The 23,346-nt window shown below is 40.4% G+C and overlaps 1 protein-coding gene across 15 annotated transcripts in view; it reads right to left on the bottom strand.

Annotated features, from left to right (window-relative positions):
• The window catches only part of LOC138736062 (protein CASP-like), a 525,702-nt gene that overhangs the window by 26,698 nt on the left and 475,658 nt on the right, over nt 1-23,346 (bottom strand). For 13 of the 15 annotated variants that reach the window (XM_069884929.1, XM_069884921.1, XM_069884920.1 and 10 more), the window contains one exon: nt 11,167-21,913. The exons of the other annotated variants lie outside the window; for them this stretch is intronic. In XM_069884929.1, coding sequence (XP_069741030.1) covers nt 21,139-21,913 — 775 coding nt within the window. In that variant the 3' untranslated portion in view covers nt 11,167-21,138. Of the gene's footprint in view, nt 1-11,166; nt 21,914-23,346 lie in introns of those variants that run through there. 15 annotated transcript variants of the gene reach the window in all.

The raw sequence follows: 23,346 nt of genomic DNA, 5'->3' as shown, positions 1-23,346 counted from the left end.
TTTTAAGAGTCACTGTTTACTTCAGCAGCTCTTAAAACATACATTTACCTCACAAAGATATTGGCAGACAACTCAGTCAACAGCAGACAAACACAGAAGTTGTTATGAGATACATGCAAGGAATTAATTGTTCAACAGTCACAGTAATAGTGAACACACAATGATTCCTGTTGACAACACATATTTCAAACTGTCTACCAGCCCTGCTCTGAGGCAAATAAAGAGATTAACAATTGTTATTAAATTTAATCTCATCTTGGAAGTGAGCACTGAAAACCCATCTAGTGCTCCCTTGTGTTATCAGTCTTCCTGAATTCAAAGGAAGGCTGCAGCCTAAACTCAATGATACACAATTCTGCTTCTCTGAATGAGATCAGTCCATTTTGTTGGAGGATCCCTGATGTTCCTGTGGGATCATGCTTGATCTGCCTCACTCTCTGCATTCACGCATGTGAGGAACACGTCGACTTGGATGAAGATAATGGGCCGAATGGTTAGTGTAGTGGTTAGCACCATGCTATTACAGTGCTGGCGGCCTGGCTTTGAATCCATTGCTGTCTGTGAGAAGTTTGCCCATTCTCTCCGTGACTGTGTGGGTTTTCACCAGGCACTCCAGTTTCCTCCCATGTTCCGAAATTACACAGGGTCAGTAAGTTCATTGGTCACGTTAGCATATTTTGGCAGTGTGGGCTTGTGGGTCAGAAGGGCCCTTTACCGTGCTGTACAGTGCCCTCCATAATGTTTGCCACAAAGACTTTTTTTCCTTTAATTGCCCCTGTGCTGCACAGTTTTATATTTGTAATCAAACCATTTTCATATAATTAAAGTGCACATTCCAGATTTTATTTATTTGTATACATTTTGGATTGGCCATGTAGAAATTACAGCATCTTTAATACTTAGTTTACCCATTTCAGGGGACCATAATGTTTGGGACATTTGGCTTCATAGGTGTTTGTGATTACTTGGGTGCGTTTAATTGCTTCATTGGTGCAGGTACCAGAGAGCTCGGCTTGCTTCGAAGCTTTTGATCACCTTTGGAGTATGTACTTGCCATTTTTCAACACGAGGACCAGAGTTTGTGCCAACGAAAGTCAAAGAAGCCATTATGAGGCCAAGAAACAAGAATAAAACACTAAGAGATGTCGCCCAAACCTTAGGATTACAAAAATCAACAATTTGGAACATCATGAAGAAGAAATAGTGTACTGCTGAACTCAGTAAAGGAAATGGTACGCCAAGGAAAGCCTCCACTGCTATTGACAGAACTCTCATCATAATGAAGTAAAATCCCCAAACTCCTGTCTGACAGATCAGAAACACACTTCAGGAGGCAGGTATGGATGTGTCAATGACTCTACTGTCCGCAAGAAACTTCATGCACCGAAATACAGACGCATACTGCAAGATGCAAACAATGGCAAAGGTAGTGTGCTTTGGATCTTGGGCAGTTCTTTACGCTTCCACACTTTGCTCGCCATCACTCTTATTCAGGTTAATTTTGGTCTCATCTGTCCACCAGATGTTTTTCCAGAATTCTGCAGGCTCTTTTAAATATTTCTTGGCAAACTATAATTTGGCCAACTTGTTTCTGTGGCTAACTAGAGATTTGCATCTTACAGAGTAGTCTCTGCATTTCTGTTCACAAAGTCTTCTGAGGACAGTAGTCATTGACACGTCCACACACCTGCCTCCTGAAGAGCGTTTCTGATCTGTCGGACATACATTTGGAATTTTTCTTCATCATGATGAGGAATCTTCTGGCATCAGCTGTGGAGGTCTTCCTTGGAATACCAGTCCCTTTGCGATTACTGAGCTCACGAGTACATTCTTTCTTGTTAATAATGTCCCACACTGTTGACTTTGATAAGGAAAATTTCCTTACTTTATTGAATCATGTTAAGAAATCCTTATCTCAATGGTCTCCTCTTTCGATGATGTCAACAGGGAGAGTTAATATTATTAAGATGAATATCCTGCCTAAAGTTGTTATGTTTTTTCAAACTGTCCCAGTATTTGCTCCTAAATCTATTTTAGATTCATTAAACTCAATTATTTACTCTTTTATATGGAAAAGTAAGTGTTCCTGTTTGAAAAAAAATTCCTTCAAAATACTAAAAGGAATGGGGGTTTGGTATTACATAATCTGAGACTTTATTACTGGGCAGCGAACATTAGATATATCATTTATTTGGATACATCATAATGAATATTCAGGTGCCTCAGGATGGATTGACTTAGAGATGAAATCTATTAAAAGACACTCTTATCTCAATACTTTTGAGCACATTTATCCTTTATCGCTCTCCAAACTAACTGATAATTTGGTAGTTGGACATACTTTAGGTATTTAGCTCCAATTTAGAAAGGACTTTGGTTATCATAGATTTTTATTAATTAGTTTAATTTTACATATTTCCTTTCTTTTAAACCTTCGGTTCAAGACACTAGGTATACTCAATGGTCCAAGTTAGTTATTCAATCTTTCTTGGACTTGTATATAGACTAAAACTTTGCCTCTTTTGAGCAATTATCTGCCAAATTTAAATTACCATATCAACATATTTTTCACTATTTACAGATTAAGAGCTTCTTAAATTCCTTAACATTGAGGCTTCCCCAAGACAGATTTTAATCCAATCTAGGAAATATATAATTTTAGACCTAATCATAAAAGACTACTTTCAGCCCTTTATGAACTACTTTTAAGATCTAGCGAGTTCTTTAACATTAAGAAAGTTTGGGAACGTGACTTTCAAAACCTCAGACTCTATTTTGAAAAACGTATTCATCCTCCCTCTGTGCTAGACATTCCTTGTTATAGTTTAAAGTAGTTCATAGGGTCTGCTATTCCAAAGTTAAATTAGCTAAAGTTTACCCCAATACATTCTCTAAATGTGATAAGTGTCCAACTCAGGAAGGTCCTTTATATCATATGTTCTGGCGATGTCCTTCCCCTTGTAATTACTGAAAGAGGCATTTACTACACTATTTTTAATGCTTGATATAAATCTGTTTCTGAACCTTTTTATTGCTATTTTTGGAAAGAGTGGACCGATGGACTTAACTTTGACTCCATCTTTGCTTCCATGATCGTGAGGAGACTCATTTTGCTGTGGTGGAAAGATGTTCTCCCTCCCACACAGAAACAATGGTTATTGGATTTGATGGCATCCCTTTCTCTACAGAAAATTAGGTGTTCAACTACTACAACAAATATTTTTTTTTCTCTTTAGAGTTCTTTTTTCAATTATTTTCAAAATTTATAGATCAATAATTTTTGGTCTTTTTTCTTTTTCATTTCCTTTTTTCTGAACCTATTAATATCGAAATTGATGCCTGACTGACAGTAATCACTCATACAATAGGTTGGGGTTAGAAATTAAATTAGTTATAGACTTTTTTCTTTTCCTTTTTTTTTATCAATAATATGGATCATACTTATCTTGTTTACCATTACTAACTAACTGTAATTTTAATTTACTGTTGCCTGAACCTTAGATCATATGTATCTGATTTTTTTCAAAAACCAATATAAAGATTGAAAAAGAAGATTTCGGTAACCCCAAGCTTGGGCAATGTCTCTTACTGTTTTATTCTTGTTTTTCAGCCTCATAATGGCTTCTTTGACTTTAATTGGCGCAACTCTGGTTCTCATGTTAAAAAATGGCAACTACAGACTCCAAAGGTGATCAAAAGCTACGAAGCAAGCCTGGCTCTCTGATACCTACACCAATGAAGCAATTAAATGCACCTGAGCACTCACCAACAGCTGTGAAGCCAAATGTCCCAAACATTATGGCCCTGAAATGTATAAAAAGTGCTGCAATTTCAACATGGAAATATATACAGTACAAATAACCTTGAATAAAATCTGGAATGTGCACTTTAATCTCCTGTGAATTGTTTGATTACAAATTTAATACTGTGGACCACAGGGGCAAATAATGGAAAAAAAAGTGTCTTTGTCCCAAACATTAAGATGGGCCCTATACCTCTGTATTTAAATAACATTTAAATTAGATTCTGAGGATCCATACTCAGATGGCCCCAACAGGTCACCGCCAGTCAAAGGTCAGGAAATGGCTTTTAAATATCCCTGAGGATTGCAGAGTTCTAAAGGATTTAAATACTTCTAAAATAAAAAATATACATGCAACAAATTTAATTAAAAACATGAAGATCAAGTTTTAAACAAAAGGAAAGCACTTACCAGCCCCTCTCATCAATGAAGGTGACACCATGATATAAACTGGAAAAAAAAGGAACTAAAAATGCTGATTGCACAAAGCTAGTTGATTTAAAGCTGAGCTGATGCAAGAATTAAAATACACAGCGATAACACGTTGAATGAAAATACAGAAATTGGATTTCAATGTTGGCAAATAAGAAGTCATCTGGATTGGATGTGGAAAGGATGGAACAGAGCCTTTTCAGATGGGAGCCACAGCCATTGTACGTGGTTCAGTGAAACATGAATGGACACAGAACAGAATCAGCAATGGATCTTTGGTTAGTTTATAGGAGACTGACAGTGTAAACGATAAGAAGTCATGGTTGGTCTACACCCCAAGTGTGGTAGGAAATCATGGCCACATCAGGGATGGTGGGAAGGTGCAGATATCCCAGAATTTATTGCAAGCCCAGAGAGGGACACCACTGTGTAATATCTGCCCTCACTTTGTCAACACCCTTGTGAGATACTTCAATCACAGACCATGATCAGGAACGAGAATTAGTAGCAAGATCAGTAGCTGCCATCCATCACATACCCCACCACTCCATGACACTCCTCTCCCCCTCACACCGCCCTCCATCGCACTCCCCACCCCATTATACCTATCCCATCACACCTCCCACCCTATCATACTTCCTCCCCATCACACTCCCACCCCCAGAACACACACCACACTCATCCATTTCACCCCCACCTCCATCACACCCCTCTGCCCATCACATGCCACCCCCATTCTCCAAAATACTCTCCTCCCCTCCATTGCACACTCCTTTCCATCATCCCCCACCGCAGCCCCCCTCCACGCACAATCCTTACACACCCTCTCCACTTCAACACACACCCCTGCTCTCCACACCTCCTCTCCAGCACACCCCCTCCTCTTCTTCTCACACATCCCTCACTCCATCATATCCCTCTCCCATCACAAGTTCCCCCTCTCCTCCACATCACACACAACCCCTTCCCTCCATCACACACCCTCCTTTCCATCACTCATCTCCCTCCATCAACCTCATCCATAACCCCTGCCATGGAAAAGCAGCCAACACATTAAAGTACTCCTCCCACCCCAGCCACACTCTCTTCACCCCCTTCCTGTCAGGAAGAAGATTCGTGAGTGGGAAATCACGCACCACTGGATTCAAAAATAAATTCAGACTCCTGAATAAACCCCGAGAGTGAAATGATACTGCCTTTGCTCCCTGGAACTCTGTGCTCTGTCCTGTTGTCCAAAGTCTACTAGTCTGCTTGCAAAACAACCTTCATCATTGCACTTTTAAAATACATAACAATAAACATAAATCAAGATGTGGAAGAGAACAGTAGCAGATCTAAAGTTGTCCTGAGTTGAAGAAGCTGAGAGATGCCCTCTCTGAACCTTGGGGCACAACTGTGTGGCCTTTGGCATGACACATCTCAGTGAATCAGAATTTATTGTCATGAACAAGTCAGAAATTTGTTGTTTTGTGACATCACAGCGCAAACATTCATATAAACCATCTCACAAAAGTAAATTGAAAAAGTGTACGAAAAATCAAAGTAAGGTGGTGTCTTTGATTCATTAATTATTCAGGAATCTGATGGCAGCGGGGAAGAAGCTGTCCTTGTGCTACTGAGTGCTCGTCTTTAAGCTCCTGTACCCTTTTCCTGATGGTAGCAGAGGGCATGGCCTGGGTAGTGGGAGGTCCTTGAGGATAGAGGTTGCTTTGTTAAAACACCACCTCTTATAGATGTCCTCGATGGAGTGACGTCTGTGCTTGTGATGTCGCAGGCTGAGTTTAACAACCCTCTGGAGCTTTTTCTTGTCCTGAGCATTGGCGCCTCTGTACCAGACAGTGATGTAACCAGCCAGAATCCTCTCCGTGGCCCACCTGTTGAACTTTCTTGATGCTGCTTCTGGATCTCCACTGTATCCAATGACCCTGGTGCTAGATGTGGACAAATAACCACCAGAAACACAGAGTGTGGGGACTTCTCTGAAGGAGCAAAGAAGGCTTGGTAGTACGTGCAACCAGAATAGAGAGTGAGAGTGACACAGCGACCTCCAGCGTCTGGATGCCCACCCCACTTACCAAATCATGATGCTGTATACCCTGAACATAAGAAGCTCATGGTGTGATTGGAGTTGTCAGAGTATTTAGGGAAGCTACAATAAGTAGGTGGGGAGATCTCTGGTGTTTGAGTGAGAACAATGCAGGCAGGCCTGAAAATACTTTTCATGACACAGAAAGAACGCACCTGTCCCATTGAGTTTATCCATTTCTCGGAACAACCCCATTCTCCCTCTAATTTCTCTCTCACACATCCATTCGCCTGCCAAGGTTGGTTCAAAGCACTCTATTAATCAGCCAGCACATCTTTGGGACATGGACGTTGGAGTTGGAGTGACCTGCTCCTGTACTGTAATGCTCTGATTCACTGAAGCTGCAAGACACCACTGGTAAATCAAGTATATTGGACAAATGTGGGTTGCTTTGTCTGGAGCGTCAGAGGCTGCAGAGACCTGATAGAAGTTTGTAAAATTATGGGAGGAAAAATGACATACACTTATGGACATGGGTTTAAGGTGAGGGGGAGGGGAGTTTAAAGAGATGTACAGGACAGGAGTGGGCGCAGAACTGAAATGGTTGGCCACCGGGAGATCCCCGCCATTGTGAACTGAGCAAAGGTACTCAACGAAACGATCTGTCAGCCTCCGTCCAGTCTCTCTAATGTCTGTCCATGGCCTCATGCAGTACCAAACTGAGCTCACCCGTAAATTGGAAAAGCAACCCCTAATATTCCGTCTGGGCACTCTCCATCCAGATGGCGTTTACATCGACTTCTCCGGTTTCTATTAGGCAACTTCCCTCTCCCCATCCTCTGTCTCCTTTCCTCCAGCTCCTCGCCCTTTTCCCCTATCACCTCAGCTCTTTCATCTTGTGCCCTCCCTCCTATGATCTCTTGCCTGTGGGGTTGTGCCCCTCCCCCCACCATTTTATTCAGGTGCCCTTACTTTGGTAAAGGGCTCAGGCCTGAGACTTTGGTTATGTGCTTTCATCTTTGTTACAGAATGAATGCTGCATGACTTGCTGAGTTTCTCCAGTATTTTTGCGCAAACTACATTCACAATGTCTACAGACTCTTGTTTAAGGACATTGACTTGGCAGAGGGGACCCTGTAATGTCTGAGCTGTACGCCTGAAGCCTTCAACACAAACTGCACCTCTACCCAAGGAGTTCCAGCACAGCTGGTTCACTGGCATCTTTCCACACAAACCCACACCAGTTCTATCATGCTTTCAGTCCACCCTCCATTGATTAGGGACTGGAACTGGAACTTGGTGGAGGGATGGGAGTGACATGGAAGCATCATTTGACTGCTTGTGGAAACAAGAAGCTCTGTTTGTGTAGAAGTTAGGGGGCATCAAAGGGAAGCCTTTCCTCTGGTTAACGTCACCCTTCACAAGAGATGGTGGTGGGTGAAGGCTGCACATCAATGAAGTTGCCAGGCAGGCATCATTGTCAGAGTGCAATGTTCAAGACTCAGCTAGCTTCACTGGGATGTTCATTGGTGACTGTGTGCTGAATTCTATTGGCATGTCCTCAGGGATTGAAGCAAACCATGGCTGCAAGAAATGGACAACATTCAGACATGGATCAAAGCACCTGCCCTTGGTATTTGGTGGCATTTCCATCACAGATCCCTTAGAACCATAGAACATTACAGTACAGAAAAAGGCCTTTCAGCCCTTCTTGTGTGAGCCAAACTATTATTTTATCTAATCCCACTGACATGCACCCAGTCCAAATCCTTCCATACCCCTCCCATCCATGCATCTTCCAAATTCACCACTTTAGCTGGCAGCTCGCTCCAATTTCTGTGTGGTTCCCCCTCATGTTCTTCTTAAACTTTTCCCCTTTTATCCTTAACCCATGTACTCTGCTTTGTATCTCACCTGACCACAGTGGGAGAAGTTGACTTGCATTTATTCCACATAATTTTGTATACCTCCATCAAATTGCCCCTCGTTCTTCTATGCTCCAGGGAATAAAGTCCTAACCTGTTGAACCTTTCCCTGAAGACAGTTCCTCAAGTCCCAGCAATATCCTAGTGAATCTTCTTTGTGCTCACATTTTTATTGACATTTTTCCTGTAGTTAGGTGTTCAAAATTGCATACCATACTCCAAATTTGGTCTCACCAATGTCTTATACAACTTTACTATCACATCCCGACTCCTATATTCAATACTTTGATTCATGAAGACCAATATGCCAAAAGCTCTCTTTACAACCCTATCCACCTGTTTTGCCACTTTCAGGGAATTATGTATCTGTATTCCCAGATCCCTCTGTTCTACCTCATTTCTCAGTGCCCTACCATTTACCATGTATGTCCCACCTTGGTTTGTCCTTTCAACATGCAACACCTCACACTTCTTTGCCATTTTGCTGCCCATTTTTCCATCTGATTCCGATCCCTCTGTAAGTTTTGAAAGCCTTCCTCATTGTCCTCTACACCTCCTTGATGATAATGGGGAAGTGTACAGCATTTAGATAGATCAGCTGTTGTGGTGTCACAACAACAACTTTGCACTTAATGCTAGCAAAACGAAGGAACTGATTGTGGACTTCAGGAAGGGAAAACAGGGAGAGCACAAACCAATATTCATCGAGGGGTTAGCAGTGGAGAGGACAAAAAACTTTAAACTCCTAGGTGTCAATATCTCTGAAGATCTATCCTAGGGCCATCGTGTCGATGCAATCATGAAGGCGGCTCGCCAGCAGCTATACTTCATGAGGAGATTTAGTACGTCACCAAAGACTCTTGCAAATTTCTTCAGGTGTACCGTGGAGAGCATTCTGACTGGTTGTATCCCTGGTGCCAATGCACAGGACAGGAAAAGGCCAGCGCCATCATGAAGATTAGTCTTAAGGACATCCACAAGAGAAAGCAGGCTCTATCTTCAAGGACCCTCACCACCCAGGCCATGCCCTTTTCTCACTGCTACCGTCAGGAAGGAGGAACAGGAGCCTGAAGACAAACACCCAATTTTACAAAAACAGCTTCTTGCACTCCACCATCAGATTTCTGTATGGACAATGAACCAGACACTTCCTCCCCTTTTTTCCTCTTCTTTTGCACTGTTGCTTATTTTTAAATAGAGCATTTACGGAAATGTCATTTATAGCAATTTTTGCATGTGTAATGCACAATACCAGTGCTGCAAAATGACACATTTATGATTCAATCTGTGAAACCAGCACGATCCTTGAGACACATCACTAATTACAGGCCTCCAGTCCAAGAAGCAATCATCCACTACCACTTTCTGGTTTCTCCCATAAAGCCAATGTCAAATCCAGTTTACTACCTCACCATGAATACTGAATGACTGAATTTTCTTGACTAATCTCACATTTGGAAGTTTTTCATACTCGTTGATAAAATCCATGTAGACACAGTCTTTTCTTCATCAACTTTCCTGGTAACCTTGAAAAACACTATTAGATTGGTTAAGCTCAACCTACCATGCAAAAGGAATGTTGATAGGCAGACTATTTTTTAAATGGCGAGAAAATTGAAAATACCCAGATGCAAAAGGACCTGGGAGTTCTTGTGCAGGAGAGCCTGAAGGTAAACTTGCAGGTTGAGACTATTGTGAAGAAGGCAAATGTAATGCTGGTATTCACTTCAAGAGGAATAAAATATAAGAGCAGGGATGTGAAGTTGAGGCTTAAAAGGCACTGGTGAGACATCACTTGGGTCACTAGAATTCCCACCAAGGATGGTACTAGAAAGGAAGACCTTGTTTTATGTGAGAGAGGAACTAATCTCTGGAAAGGATGGGTGAAAGAAAGTGATGTGACCTCAGTGTTTGGGGAATGCTTTAAAAATCTAAAAACACAATGCTGGAGAAACTCAGCAAGTCTAACAGTGTACTTTATGTACCAAAAACAGATACATAACCAACATTTTGGGTTTGAACCCTTCATCGACCAGCATTGTGTTTTTACTTTAGCCATGGTGTCTGCAGACTTTCGTGTTTGACTGCTTTAATAGAATTCAACAACATTTAGGCAAGAACAGAGAAATAATTAACTATAGGTTGAAGGTAGTTTTTAATTGGACGTATACCACAGTTACAGGCCCTTCTGGCCCACGAGCCCCTTCTGCCCAGGTACACTAATCAACCTACAACCCCCATACGTTTGAAGGATGGGAATAAACAGAGGAAACCCATGCAGACATGGGGAGAATGTACAAACTCCTTACAGACAATGCTGGATTCGAACCTAGGTCGCTAGTGCTGTAATAACGTTGCACTAAAGGTTGTACTGGGCTATTGTTAAAAACAGATTAAAATATAGCTTGTAGGTAGCTTTCTTCAGCAGATCTTACTTTGACTAACTTTCATACTCATACACATGGTTTTGATTCCCCTGAAACTGGTGGGATGAAACGTGGGGAAAAAAAAGACTTCCTGAGGTTAAAGACAACACAGACGAAGAACATACAACTCTATGAACAAGACAGATTCCAATTCAACTGTGCAAAAGATGCTGGATAATTCTAGTTACCGATCACTTCTGTTAAAGGTGTGGTAGTTGCCTACCTGGACAGTGAATGGCTGGGCTGTCGAGGGAAGGACATCCGGGTGGCTGGTGGGAATCACACTGGGTAAAACTCCTGCTTTTTCTCTGGAAGAGAATAACTTTTCTCTGGAAGAGAATAACTGAGCATCTGCTGGAGGTTAGTAGGAACACAGCAACTTTTCACAATGAGCAATTAGATGGGTCTGAGTTTATTAACTGGCATTGGGGTAGTAGTTCCTAACATCAGCACAGAGCCATTCCTCAGAAAGGAACAGAATGCACATTTCAACTCTGCATCACAAACTAAACTGTTTGCTTTGAACACATAAATAAAGACAATGAAAGCCAATAGTGTGTTTGTATAAAAGATATTTACTTCAATTATCACACCTAGGGTGCTAGTGAATAATACATCATGTGAGTTTCATACAGTGATATTGCTTCTCCATATCATATAGGGACTGTTTACAGTGCTGAGAACAAAGTATGCAATATGACTAGTTACTAGAGACAGAGAGAAACCTGATTCTGTCAACGAGGAGCAGATTCCACCTTCTACCAGCCACACTGAAAAAATTTGACCTATTTCTAATACCAAGAAAAAAAAAACAGCCATGAAACGTGGATCACAGTGAAAAATAGTTACCGAAGAGCCATGTGCACAAAATGACACTTTGTTTTGGTCATCTGAGTTTTATTGTTGTGAAGTCTTTCTGTGACTGTGAATAGCAATTTTAAAAATCATCTAAAACACTGAGTATGTGATAGTGTTAATAAATGAAATGCAGCTAAACTGTGAGACACCACAAAAACATCTGGGGAAGGGGCAAGGACAAGAAGCTCATTAAAATCATCCAGGTCAGTGTGCCATGCAAGTGCTGCTGCAGTCGTACTCTGGGCCTGCTAATGCCAAATAATTATTGCACAGATGATCATGTATAATTCGATGAATTCCACTACCCTTCCCAACAACAATGGAAAAGATTTTGTGCATAAAGCCTTTTCTTTTAACTTATTAATAAACAATTTGATTCAAAGGGGCTCTAGGAGGCAGAAACAAAGATTTCATCCCCAACTTATACATGACGAGTCATACTCATGCTTCAGAAATTAATGCTGCACAAAGCTAATGTCCTCCAGAGCAACAGGCAGAAGTGAAACTTATTTTCAATGCTCATACTTAATCCAATGACACAGATCATCCCAAAACTAAAAGCAGCACACGTTGTGTCCAAAAAAAGCCAACAACTCTCAGCAAGTCAGTCAACTTCAGAGGAGAGTAAAGGCGAGTTAAGATCTTAGATATAACCTATCATTCAAAATCATACAACATTTCTTCTTCAGTGTCCACTGGCTGAACATTTTAACTATGGGATCTTGTTTTATGTGACTGCAACTCAGGCGATCAACCCTAACTGCTGATCGTGAGCAATGCAGGAAATACCACCTCTGGGACAGAACACAGAAACAAGACTGGACAGTCCACTGATTCAGAGTGAAAGGCATAAATGCTTACATAACTGGAGTGTCATCTATGGGCACTTTGAAAGAAATAATCGACTGAAAGAGTTTATGAGGGGTATAGACAGAGTAAATGCAAGTAGGCTTTTTCCATTGAGGGTAGGTGAGATACAAACCAGAGGACATAGGTTAAGGATGAAAGGGGAAAAGTTCAAGGGGAACATCTTCACACAGAGAATAGTGGAGCGTGAGTAAGTTGCCAGCTGAAGTGGTGAATGCGGGCTCAATTTTCACATATAAGAATTTGGACAGGAACATGGATGGGAGGGGTATGGAGGGCAATGGACTGGGTGCAAGTCGGTGGGACTAGGCTGAATAATAGTTTGGCACAGGTTAGAAGGGTCTGTTTTCTATTCTGTATCACCCTAATACGTAAATATTCAGATTTCTGGACGATCTCTCTCCTTATGATGGCTTTTACTTTTCAATCTACCAAAACAAGACCTTACAATATTTCACTCTTTCCGAAGTAAGATTCATGGGACACTTTACAGAGCATTGAAGCAGTGATCAAAGTGAGACTACGCAGATGTAAATAAACAGCCTCTATCTGCAACTATAGCCCTGGATGTATTTGTTTACATCACTTATTTCTTCAAGTCACAAATAAAGCTCTCAAATATTCTAGCTGCCATGAACATTATCTGAGCTTATATTGGCCTTTTGACTCTTGAACTTTCATCTGAGCCACAACTCACTGTTAATCTTTCAGCTGAATGGAATTTTCTAAATTTTCAGAAGGAACTCCACAAACATTAAAAGTTGATTAATTGTAGATTACAGCAGGTCACAAATTCATGACCAGATTCACTGTTTAGGTACCAAGTCAAATTCTATCCTCTAACGTGGGATTGCTTCCAAATCAAATTTTGTGAGAATCCAATTTTTACACGAGTTCTGTACATCTACAGGGGAAGAATATGAATGAGATAAAGCCAAAGTTCAGAGCACACAAGGTAAATTATTCATAATCAACATGAATTGAGTTGATTCATGCAGTGACTTTTGTGGAATTCAGCTGATACCAATGAGGCTGTTGGACTGTCACGTGTTGACCAATGAACTTTGGAGAAGGAAACAAGGCCAAACAATATGAATAAAACATTAATTAGTGGAGCTCAGTGGGTCAGGAAGCTTCTGAGGGGACAGAAACCTGGATAAGGAGTGTGGAGGACAGATGGACATGAGAGGGAGGGAGAGACCTTGATCACGAGAGGGAGGAGATGAAAGTGAGAAGGATAGAGACCTGGATCAGGTTGGGAGTACGAAGTGGATGTGAGCGAGAAAGAGAGACCTGGATCAGGACTGGGTGAGAGGAAGATGAAGGAAGACCTGGATTAAGACTCAGTGTAGAGGAGGTGAGAGCATGAGGCAAACACCTGGATGAGATTGGGAGTGTGGAGATGGTGAAAGTGAGAGACCTGAATCAGGATTGGGATTATGGAGGGGGGTGTTGAAGAGAGGGTGACCTGGATCAGGACTGGGTATGCAGGAGATGGGAGTGAGAGGGAGGGAGGGAGAGTCAGAGCCCAGCACAGTCATAAATATCTTGTGAAACCTCAGAAAAATTCAGGGAAAACAAATGGATTACTCCAGATTCCACCATGAGCAGTCACTTGTGCCTCCATCGGACTTGAGTGAAACACGAACGTCTGCATACACTGTGATTATAGTAAAAGCAGAAATGCTGGAGGACCTCAGCAGATCTCACAGCACCCACAGAAAGTAAAGATATTTAACCGACTGAGCCCTTCTTCAAGGCATACCTCGAAGAAGAGCTCAGGCCTGAAACGTGATACCTCCTATAGATTCTACAAGACCTGCTGAGTTCCTCCAGCAGGTCTGTGTTTTTATTCCATCGGACTTGGTCTGGTCTGAATGTCCATCCAGTCTCCTATTCAAAGGGACACTTTAAATTGTCAGCCGATCTGGCCTGGGTTAAGACTCAGGAGCTCAACATTGTTACTGTATCAGTGAACTGTTTCCAAAGACAATATTCCAAACTCCTATCATTAAAACACCAGTAGTAATAATCTTTATTAATTTAGCATACAACAACAAAATCACCGCCTTTATATTGTGCCTTAACACACTATAAAAGCATATCCTGGGGAAGTAGTCTCAAGATGTTGATCAGAAAAGATGAAGAACTATGATTGAAGGCATGGCCATAATATAGATTTTCAGAAAGCACAAAGCAAAGCAAACAAGATGGGTTTCCCTGGTGAAATCAGTGACTGTCGAGGAAAGGGAGGGTATGTGGAAACCGAAGTCAACGAAACAAACAACTCGGTGGTGTCGAACCCCATGGAGGTGAGTGACCAGACAGAGGGCAATTAAGTCTGCAGATGAAGTGCGCAAGGGGCCATGACAAAGCTAATGGCTGACCTCATGTTTCAAGCAGCTTTTGTTTAAAGACAAAAGATATATAATAGACATTCAGTTATATTTTACTCACCAATATTCATATTTTTAAAAAAAATCACAAACCCAACCTAGAACCCAAACGGTTTACATTCACTAATGGGGAACAAAGTGAAAAACTGTCCCTATGAGATGCACAAAGCATCCATTACAGTGATCAATTAGTGCATTCAATGAGTTTTACTGATACCTTCATGCAAAGGGGAAAATATTAAAAATAAGACGACAGGATATGGAGGGAAACAACTCCTCAAAATAAATAAGATTGCATGCAGATAATTGGAACTATTTTAGCTATTACTAGTTTGAGAAGGAAAAAGGAAGAATGGATTGTTTTATTTTTATGATGAAGCTCAGATTTTACAATTGAACTGGAACAATAATGCTATAAAGCACCAAATTTGGGAATGAAGAAGTAAAATGTAAAAGGGGGTGAAAAGAGTTAAACTCAACAGGTGGTAAATTATATAGAAAAAGCATTGTGTTCTCAAAGGGAAGATTGTGTGTCTTGGCAGGATAGTCCAAGCTATTGAAATAAAGAGAAAGACCTATGATCATCTCAACCATTCCACTGCTGCCTACCCATTGGACCATGACCATCTCAACCATCAATGCTACCCGCCCATGAGACCCATGCCCATCTCAACCATCTTGTTACCTGCCCATTGGACCATGGCCATCTCAACCATCCCACTTCAACCTGCCCATAGATCCATGGCTATGTCAACCATCTTGTTTCTTGGCCATCAGATCGATGGCCATCTTAACAGAAAATTCCTCTGTTCTGTTCTGCCAGGGATAATACTTACATTACTAAAGCAAAATCACTATCAACTTAAAGAGGGAACAAAAAAAAAAGTGAAAGGCAAGTGCTGAACAACCACAGGACACAAAAGCATCTGTCCCATTTCCTGATTTAAAATACATATTTTCTGCAATATCCAGCTTCTTGGGAAAATTAGAAAAAAAATGTAATCAACTTCAAAACGTTTAACCAATGACAGTTATATTTCTCTGTGTGTATTTCATGGATTCAGACTGAGGGAGGTGCTTACTAAATGCTAGTGAGTTGCAAGAGCATATTAATCCCATTGGTGATGTTGCACACTGAATATATTGCAATGAATGCAGAACCTGTCTCTCCTTTATGAGAAACAGAAAATACCTTGCTTCTAGCAATGATTAAAATATATAGATCTATACAATGAATGGATTAGACGTGACTGTTCTCAGGAATTGAACTCATCTTTTAAAAAGTTCCATATAGGTAAGACAGCTGAAGAATAAGCCTGCAAGTTGAAGGATACTTCAAAATAATAAATTAATCCCAAGGTTAATTGATCAGCTGCAGGAAGTAATTGGAGAAAGACTGAATTTTGTTGTAAATGTTGAGACTCTTCCTTTTGGACCCCCTTCTAAAAATGAGTTTTGGAGATGTTAATATGTTATACGCAAATTAGGAAACGTGTGCGAGATTTTCAGATAAAATCTAGGTGGCCAGTTCCTAGAACGTATGAGCAGAGATTTATTTACAAATGGAATTTCAGCACATGGATATTGGGCTGCTGCGACTCTAAACTGAAAAGTAGATGTGGAAACTTGAGTGCATCTTTGCTGTTGAACAACAAAAATTATTTAATTTTTAAAGAGTTATGGGATAAGAATTTAAAGGGGAAATTTTTACAAAATTACAATGAAAAATCTATGGAATGTTAATATTGCTTCTTATAATAGTGCTTTTGAGGGAAAATATGCTGACCCGCCATTTAGAAGGACTTTATAGGAAAATATTACTAAGGCTTTGAACAGAATTTCTTCTTCCTTTTCTCCTGATTTTAGAAATCTTGTGCTTCTGTGACTGTATCACAACAGATTTTAAAAATATATTCTTTGTAAAATAAGTATGTATTCTACCTTTTTTCCACTGGGGCGCATCTGTGTATGGGAGTCAATTCAGTGACTGTATTCGCAGTATCTAAGGTTACGACAGAGAATGACTTTCATTCTTTGCGCACTATCCTAATCAAGGCACACAAGAGTTTGCTCTGTATTCCCAGTTACACATTCCAGCTTCAAAAATTAGCATCAAATGCTGGGATGCATGAATTGAGCAGAGATTCATGGGAAAACTTTTAATTAGCAAATTTTAAGGTGGCTACATAATGCAGATGGCAATCTCAGAAGATGTGGGTGCAAACCCATCCAAACAAAGGAATATCGGGAAGGTCTCAGTAGATGGTATGGGTCAAAAGTGGAATGTTTGTTGATGTCTAGGACAGAAGGCTCTTCAACACAAACCTTCAACAAGGTTTTAAATGAAAATAGAAATGTTGCATACAAAGTGCTCCTGACATAAAATGTAAAACTCAATACATTTCAGAATCTCTGTAGAACTGAGACTCAGACAAGAAATATTCTTAAGACACCACAGAACCAGACTAGCATCACCAAGTCCAAGTAGTTCCTTGGAAAGAGTACATGCAAAAGAATGACACAGACAATATTGTACAGATCCACCAATGAATGTGGACAATGTGGTCAGAACCTCAGTCTTGATGATATAGCATTGCCAATGTGTCTGGGCATCTTCACTCAGAAGAACTGAAATATTTTACCACCTTCACTGTTGGCATGCAAAAAATCAAAAATCAAGTTCGCAAAATTATGACCCACAATTAATTACACAAAACAACAGAATCTGCAAATACACACCGCAAAATCACAGGCAGCAACTGTCTTGACTCAGATTGGCTATAAAATGTGATTGTAAGGGTGCTTGTCTTGAAATGAAATAAGGTTTACAATTTTAATAAAATAACTTTAATAAAAATGACACAAAACTTGTAGCTTGGAATTTCAATTAAAGCATCTATTTTGAAGTAACTGTGAATGGTGATAGGCTTAAAATGACAGGGAATATGAATAGGGTAATAGATGCACAATTTATAGTTATCAAAAGAAAACAACTCGATTCTCCAGCCAAGCTGACCTAAATTTCAAAAGGAATAAATTACCAGTGTTCCCAACACAGAATTAAAGTAAATGTTTATATGTTCTCAGAATTTCAGCTCCAAAAGGTATTTACAAAACAAGAATAAAGCCAAACCAACTTGACTGGGGATTATTACTGTAAAACCGTCAAATTTAACTTCAGCATATCTCCGGTGATTAAACTATTAAGTTTTGCACGTCAAAAAAAGAATGCATTTTTGGGGTTTGATCACTTCCCAAGGCAGTGATCTGTACTTTTGTAGTTATTAACTTAGATTATGTACAAAATATTATGTCACTATTCTTGGGAACTTTTTAATCATGAATATTAAAAGATTTCTAATGTGTGCTACATTATATTCTTGTGAATTAAGACACAATTCTAAAGTTAAACACCAGTGTCAACAAAAGAATGAAGCCTACAGATAATAATGAGATACATAAACCAAAAATCAGAAAGTTACAATGAATAAAATCACTTGCCTGCCTGGTAAATAAACTGTTGCTGGCACAGCATCCTTTTCATGCTATAGTAGGCTGATTACACAAAACCTATGGTCCAACTAATCTCTGCAAAATCATATTTGTCAAGACTGTTCCAAATATTATCAACTCTGTTACAGTCACCATGGGACAGTTGTGCAGATAATCCCAAACTTCTAATGTGGATAGACCTTTTCAGAAATGTCCACTGCAAACATTATTATTATTATTTGAAACAAACAACCCTGAAGTGCCAAATTATCCCAACATCAATTCTCACATGCTCAAATGGAGATTTAGTTTCCAGAGTTGTCCAGCATAAAGATCACATTGCAAGGTGGATTATTTTGGGTAAGGGCTTACTTGCTTAAGGTAAAGTTTTAGTCAACAGATGAAAAAATTAAAGTTTCAAAAATAGTTAGGAATTTAATAAAATGTTTTCTTTGATTAAAGTTTCTGAAATGGGAAGCTTCCACATTCTTTGTTGGCAGTGGTGCAATCTCAGGCCTGAAGTCTGGACAAAAATGAAACTATCAATGGCAGCAAATTTCTGGCACTGGGCAAAGTTCAGTGTGCTGCCTTAATGCTCATGTTTGAGAGGAGAGGGTCAAGCAAGATGCAAATCCTGTGGAACTATTCTGTCCCATTACTAATTTCCTTCTTACTCCACAACATGATCACAGTATAAACACACAAATCTCATGAAAAAGGGGACATACCTCTTGCTCACTGGTTCTTAGAGGCAATTGTGTGGTTTTGCAGGCTGTGCAAAGGAGAATTGTGGTTGAATCACTTGACTAGTAATCCAATAATTAGTCTGTAATCCTAATTATCTGAAAACTTATGGTGAAATTCCATCTGACAGGTGGTAAAATTAAGTTCAGTTAATCATTTCACCCACACGGTGGGTTACGTGGTCAACCGGTGGAGTCAAATGCCCTGTTTTTTGGGTCATAAATTCCGAGGGTGCACATCTTACCCGTCGCCAGATTGTGGAATTGTTGCCCACAAGGAGGAAGAGGAACTGCTGGACCACATCTCAGAGCAGAGCACTGGAAGGAGCTGTTCCTCTTGCCCTTGGGTCAGATGAGGAAGCTCAAAATGAAACGTTAATAGGGTTGAATAGCAGTAACCTGCTACCCTCCAGTGCCAGGAGGATGATATGTGCTGGTACTTTTGCACTCGCGCCTGAGCTAACAGTATGCATGTAAGAGAATGCTGGTTTTCACAAGGCAGCTTATTGAGCGTGATGTTGATGAGTGCTCTCTGGTGGAGATGAATGCTGGAGGATTTCACTTCAACTTCCTGCCTTGCAGCCTCCTAGAGCCCTTCTCTATAACCAGCTGGAGTTGAATCGGCACCATAAGGGGCACTTAACAGCTAAGTGCTTAATCAATATGCACAATTTTTGTGGAAGAAATCTATGATTATTTAACATATCATGCAGAAAATGTAGTTTTCCCTATAAACAGCCATAATCTGCTACAAAACTACACACAACACACATGGTGCAATATCAGGTATAAACTCCTCAGCCAGAATTATTATTAGAAAACAGAGTTCATATATTATAATTAAAATGACAAGTTAGGATTGTGCTACAGATACTTCAATGGATTCTGACCTAAAAGACCAACACAAAAATCATGATTGCAATTTACACTGTGAAACAACTTCTAATCAATCATCTGGAGCTTGAAAGATGACGAAGGAGTCAATATTTATCCAGTGAAACGTAAAATATCCCAAATACTGCCGGCAGTCTGACCTTTTAGAACAAGACTCGCTCCCTTTCATCAAATCCTAACAACGGATAGAAAAAACCGCATCTATAAATAAGCACAAAAAATATTCTTGTATACTGAAATTATCTACGGTTAGTTTTAATAAAAGATATGGCAAGAAAATAATGTAACTTGTAACAAGCTAACTTATACAAGCCCTACTGATGACACAGCTTATTGAGGAGAGGGTGGCAGTACGCACTCTAAATGTGCATTGGTGTGTATGAAACCAGCCAGACATAAAAACTTACGTACATACAAATTTGTTCTCACACACACACTCTCGCACACAAAAGGACAATAATATGAGGTCTGATCAGCGTGCTTTGTGGTTTAGAGGTTAAAAAGCAGGTTATAAAATATCTAGGTTCAGATCTTGTCCTGATTTGGCCTAAAATGGAGTGTATTAAACAAACCCTGGCCTGCAGAGGAACCAGAGTCAGTTAAAGCTATGAAACAATGTGCACTACATATCATTATTCTAAATTCACATACAAAGAGACACTAACTCATCTACCACATCTTTTTGACAAATCTTTTTTTACATAACCTTTTTTTTAAAAAATAAGTGGGCTAAATGTGTTTTTCTCTTTCAAAGTTTAAAACAGCAAGAAATCTCAAAATATCTAAGAAACCAAACTAGTGTGTTTAGAGTCAGATGACTGTGCAATCTCCCAGTGGCAACTGAACAGCTATAAAATTCTAGTCATTTGAAAACTCTCCAATTTTGTTTCTGCTTAAGAAGTTAATAGTGTAATGTCGCTCTGCTGCCATTTTATGGCAAGGAACCCCTCTTTAGCCGATGGTTGCCGCTGCTTGAAGCCCACATGGCAGAGGGGGAAAGGCAAAGCTGTAACAGTTAATCCCAGACAGTTTGAAAATCAGTCATGACACAAAAACACTTCAGGGTACAAAAGCTTAACTGCAAGTTTCAACTCTTGCTTTGAAAATGTAACGATGAACAGAACTTAATGCTCTCCTTTTTATCTGCACCTTGGCCTATGGCATTTTTACCCTGTGGCCTGCAGGGCATTAAGTGCATGACAGGATAAATCGAGTACAGTGTCCAAGGTTTCTCAATACCTATCTGTCGGGAGTTGTGCATAATTAATAATTTAATCTCAAAATTCCCATTCAATGGGCTCTTCCCGACTTGCAGCCTTCTCCAAGCGATGGATAATGTTGTTCAGGTTTGCTGCTTTCTTCCGCCTCAAGCTGTTCTCTCGCAAGCTTGATTTTTGGGAAGGTGATGCTGTGTCAGAGAAGCTGAACAGCCGTTTCTGAAAGCCTACAGTGGAAGTGGATGAAGAGCTTCCACAGCCTGCACTCCGTTCTTTGCCTGACTGCTGGACCAACGAGGTATCTTCTTTCAAATCTCGGGAGCTCTCCACTCCACTTGCTGACGTGGAGGCTGATGAGGTAGACTCTTCTCCAACTGAGTGCCGGCTTCTCTGCAACTCTTCCAAGGGCACTCCTGACAAGTGTGCTTCCCAGTCAGATCTCTTGTTTTGCCCCAGATGCTTCAGGATCCCCTCATCTTCGGCCTTGGCAGTGGAAGAGGCCAATATGTCTCGTTCTGAATGGGGTGATTCCTTTCTGTCAACTGCCAACATGGCATCTTTAGTGCCATCCTGAACAAGAGACTCCACATCCTCATCACAAAGTGACTCTACCTGCCCTCCCTGAGGGGTCACATGCCCAGTGCCGTAGTTGTCCACTCCCAGGACACTTCCCTTTTCTTCTGCCATCACTTCCAGATCTCCTCCATCACAGCTCTCCCCTTCTGAACTGTGACCTGTCCTACTTCCTCTGACAGATGGAGAGCCACTGGATCCTGTCTGACTGTGAGACCCTGCCTGCACTTCCTCAATGAATAGCTCCCTTCGAATTCGGGACCTGCAACACAACATGAAATAAATGATTAGACTAGTCACTCCAGAGACTTTCCTTCATTTTTTACCGCACTTTCACAACTGCTAATGAATATTAGAATATACACAAACTCGTACTTTTAATCAAATTTAAAATGTGACACCCTGGAGTTATTTAAGATTATGGATGTTTTATGAAGGGAAGTATTGACAGCTGGACTGGATTTTCCGGAGATATCAGGAAACCTGTTGACCAGAATGGTTCATGCGCATGCGAACTGAAAGTCCCGATGTGTGTGTGATTTGCTGGTTGCCGGATAACTTACTCTCCAAAGTTTAATCTACCTCGGGAGACAACATAAGACCAGAAGCTCAAACTGCAAATACTCAGCAGGTCAGGAGAAATGGTGTCAGAACTGAGGAGACAAAGCTGTAGGGAGGGTGGAGGAGAAGGGATGTCTCTTTGAGGATACCCTTGTTTATTCCTCCTTTCCAGTTTTGACAAAGGATCTCCAAACGGAATCATTACTGTTTTTCTTCACACGGATGCTGTTGGACTTGTTGAGTATTTCCAGCAATTCCTGTTTTAATTTTTATTTGTTGAAAACACTTATGTTGAAATGCTCAGTGAACTCTGAGCCTCTTCCTTCTGCTCCCACAAAACACAAGCTAAACACTGAAACTGGGTTCTTCCACATTACATTACATTGTCCTTCTGAATCACCTTCAAAATAGGAAATTAGACCATGACTCATTTAAAATTTCTTTTGCAATACTGACACACTGCGTCTTCTGTCACTTTATATCTCTTAGTTAAAATCAAAAATCTCTGGATATCAATCACTTAAGAGGTTGTGCTGAGTAAACCATTGGGACTATAGGTAGATAAGTCCCGATGGAATGAAAGAAATGGTGGAAGTATAGTGGAGGCGTTTGTGATAATTTAACAAAATACTGGATTCTGGGGAGGTCCCGGTGGATTGGAAGACAACAAATATCACACCACTGTTTAAAAATGATGCAGGTAAAAGGCAGGTAACTCCAGGCCAGTGTAGTTGGGAAAATGTTTGAAGCTATCATGAAGGAAGAAATAGTGAGATATTTGGATAGAAATTGTTCTATCAGGCAGTTGTAACACAGATTTAGGATTGGCAGGTAACATTTGACAAATTTATTGTAGTTTGTTGAGGATATAATGAATGCACGGGATGGCAAGGAATCGGTGGATTTGGATTTCCAGAAGGTGTTCAATAAAAGACATCTATAAAATAAGGATGCATTCAACTGGGGGAAATGTATTGGCATGGTTAACCAAGAGAAGGCAGAAATTTGGAATAAATGGGTGTTTCTCTGGTTGGCAAAGTGCAGCAAGGAGTCAGTGCTGGGCCCACGAATGTTTGCGATATACATTGACGACTTGGATTAGGGGACCGAGTGTTGTGCATCTAATGACACCAA

Source organism: Narcine bancroftii, chromosome 6 (assembly GCF_036971445.1).
Source record: "Narcine bancroftii isolate sNarBan1 chromosome 6, sNarBan1.hap1, whole genome shotgun sequence".
Taxonomy (NCBI): domain Eukaryota; kingdom Metazoa; phylum Chordata; class Chondrichthyes; order Torpediniformes; family Narcinidae; genus Narcine; species Narcine bancroftii.
Note: the sequence above shows the minus strand (reverse complement) of the source record. Positions and strands in the feature narration are given on the sequence as shown.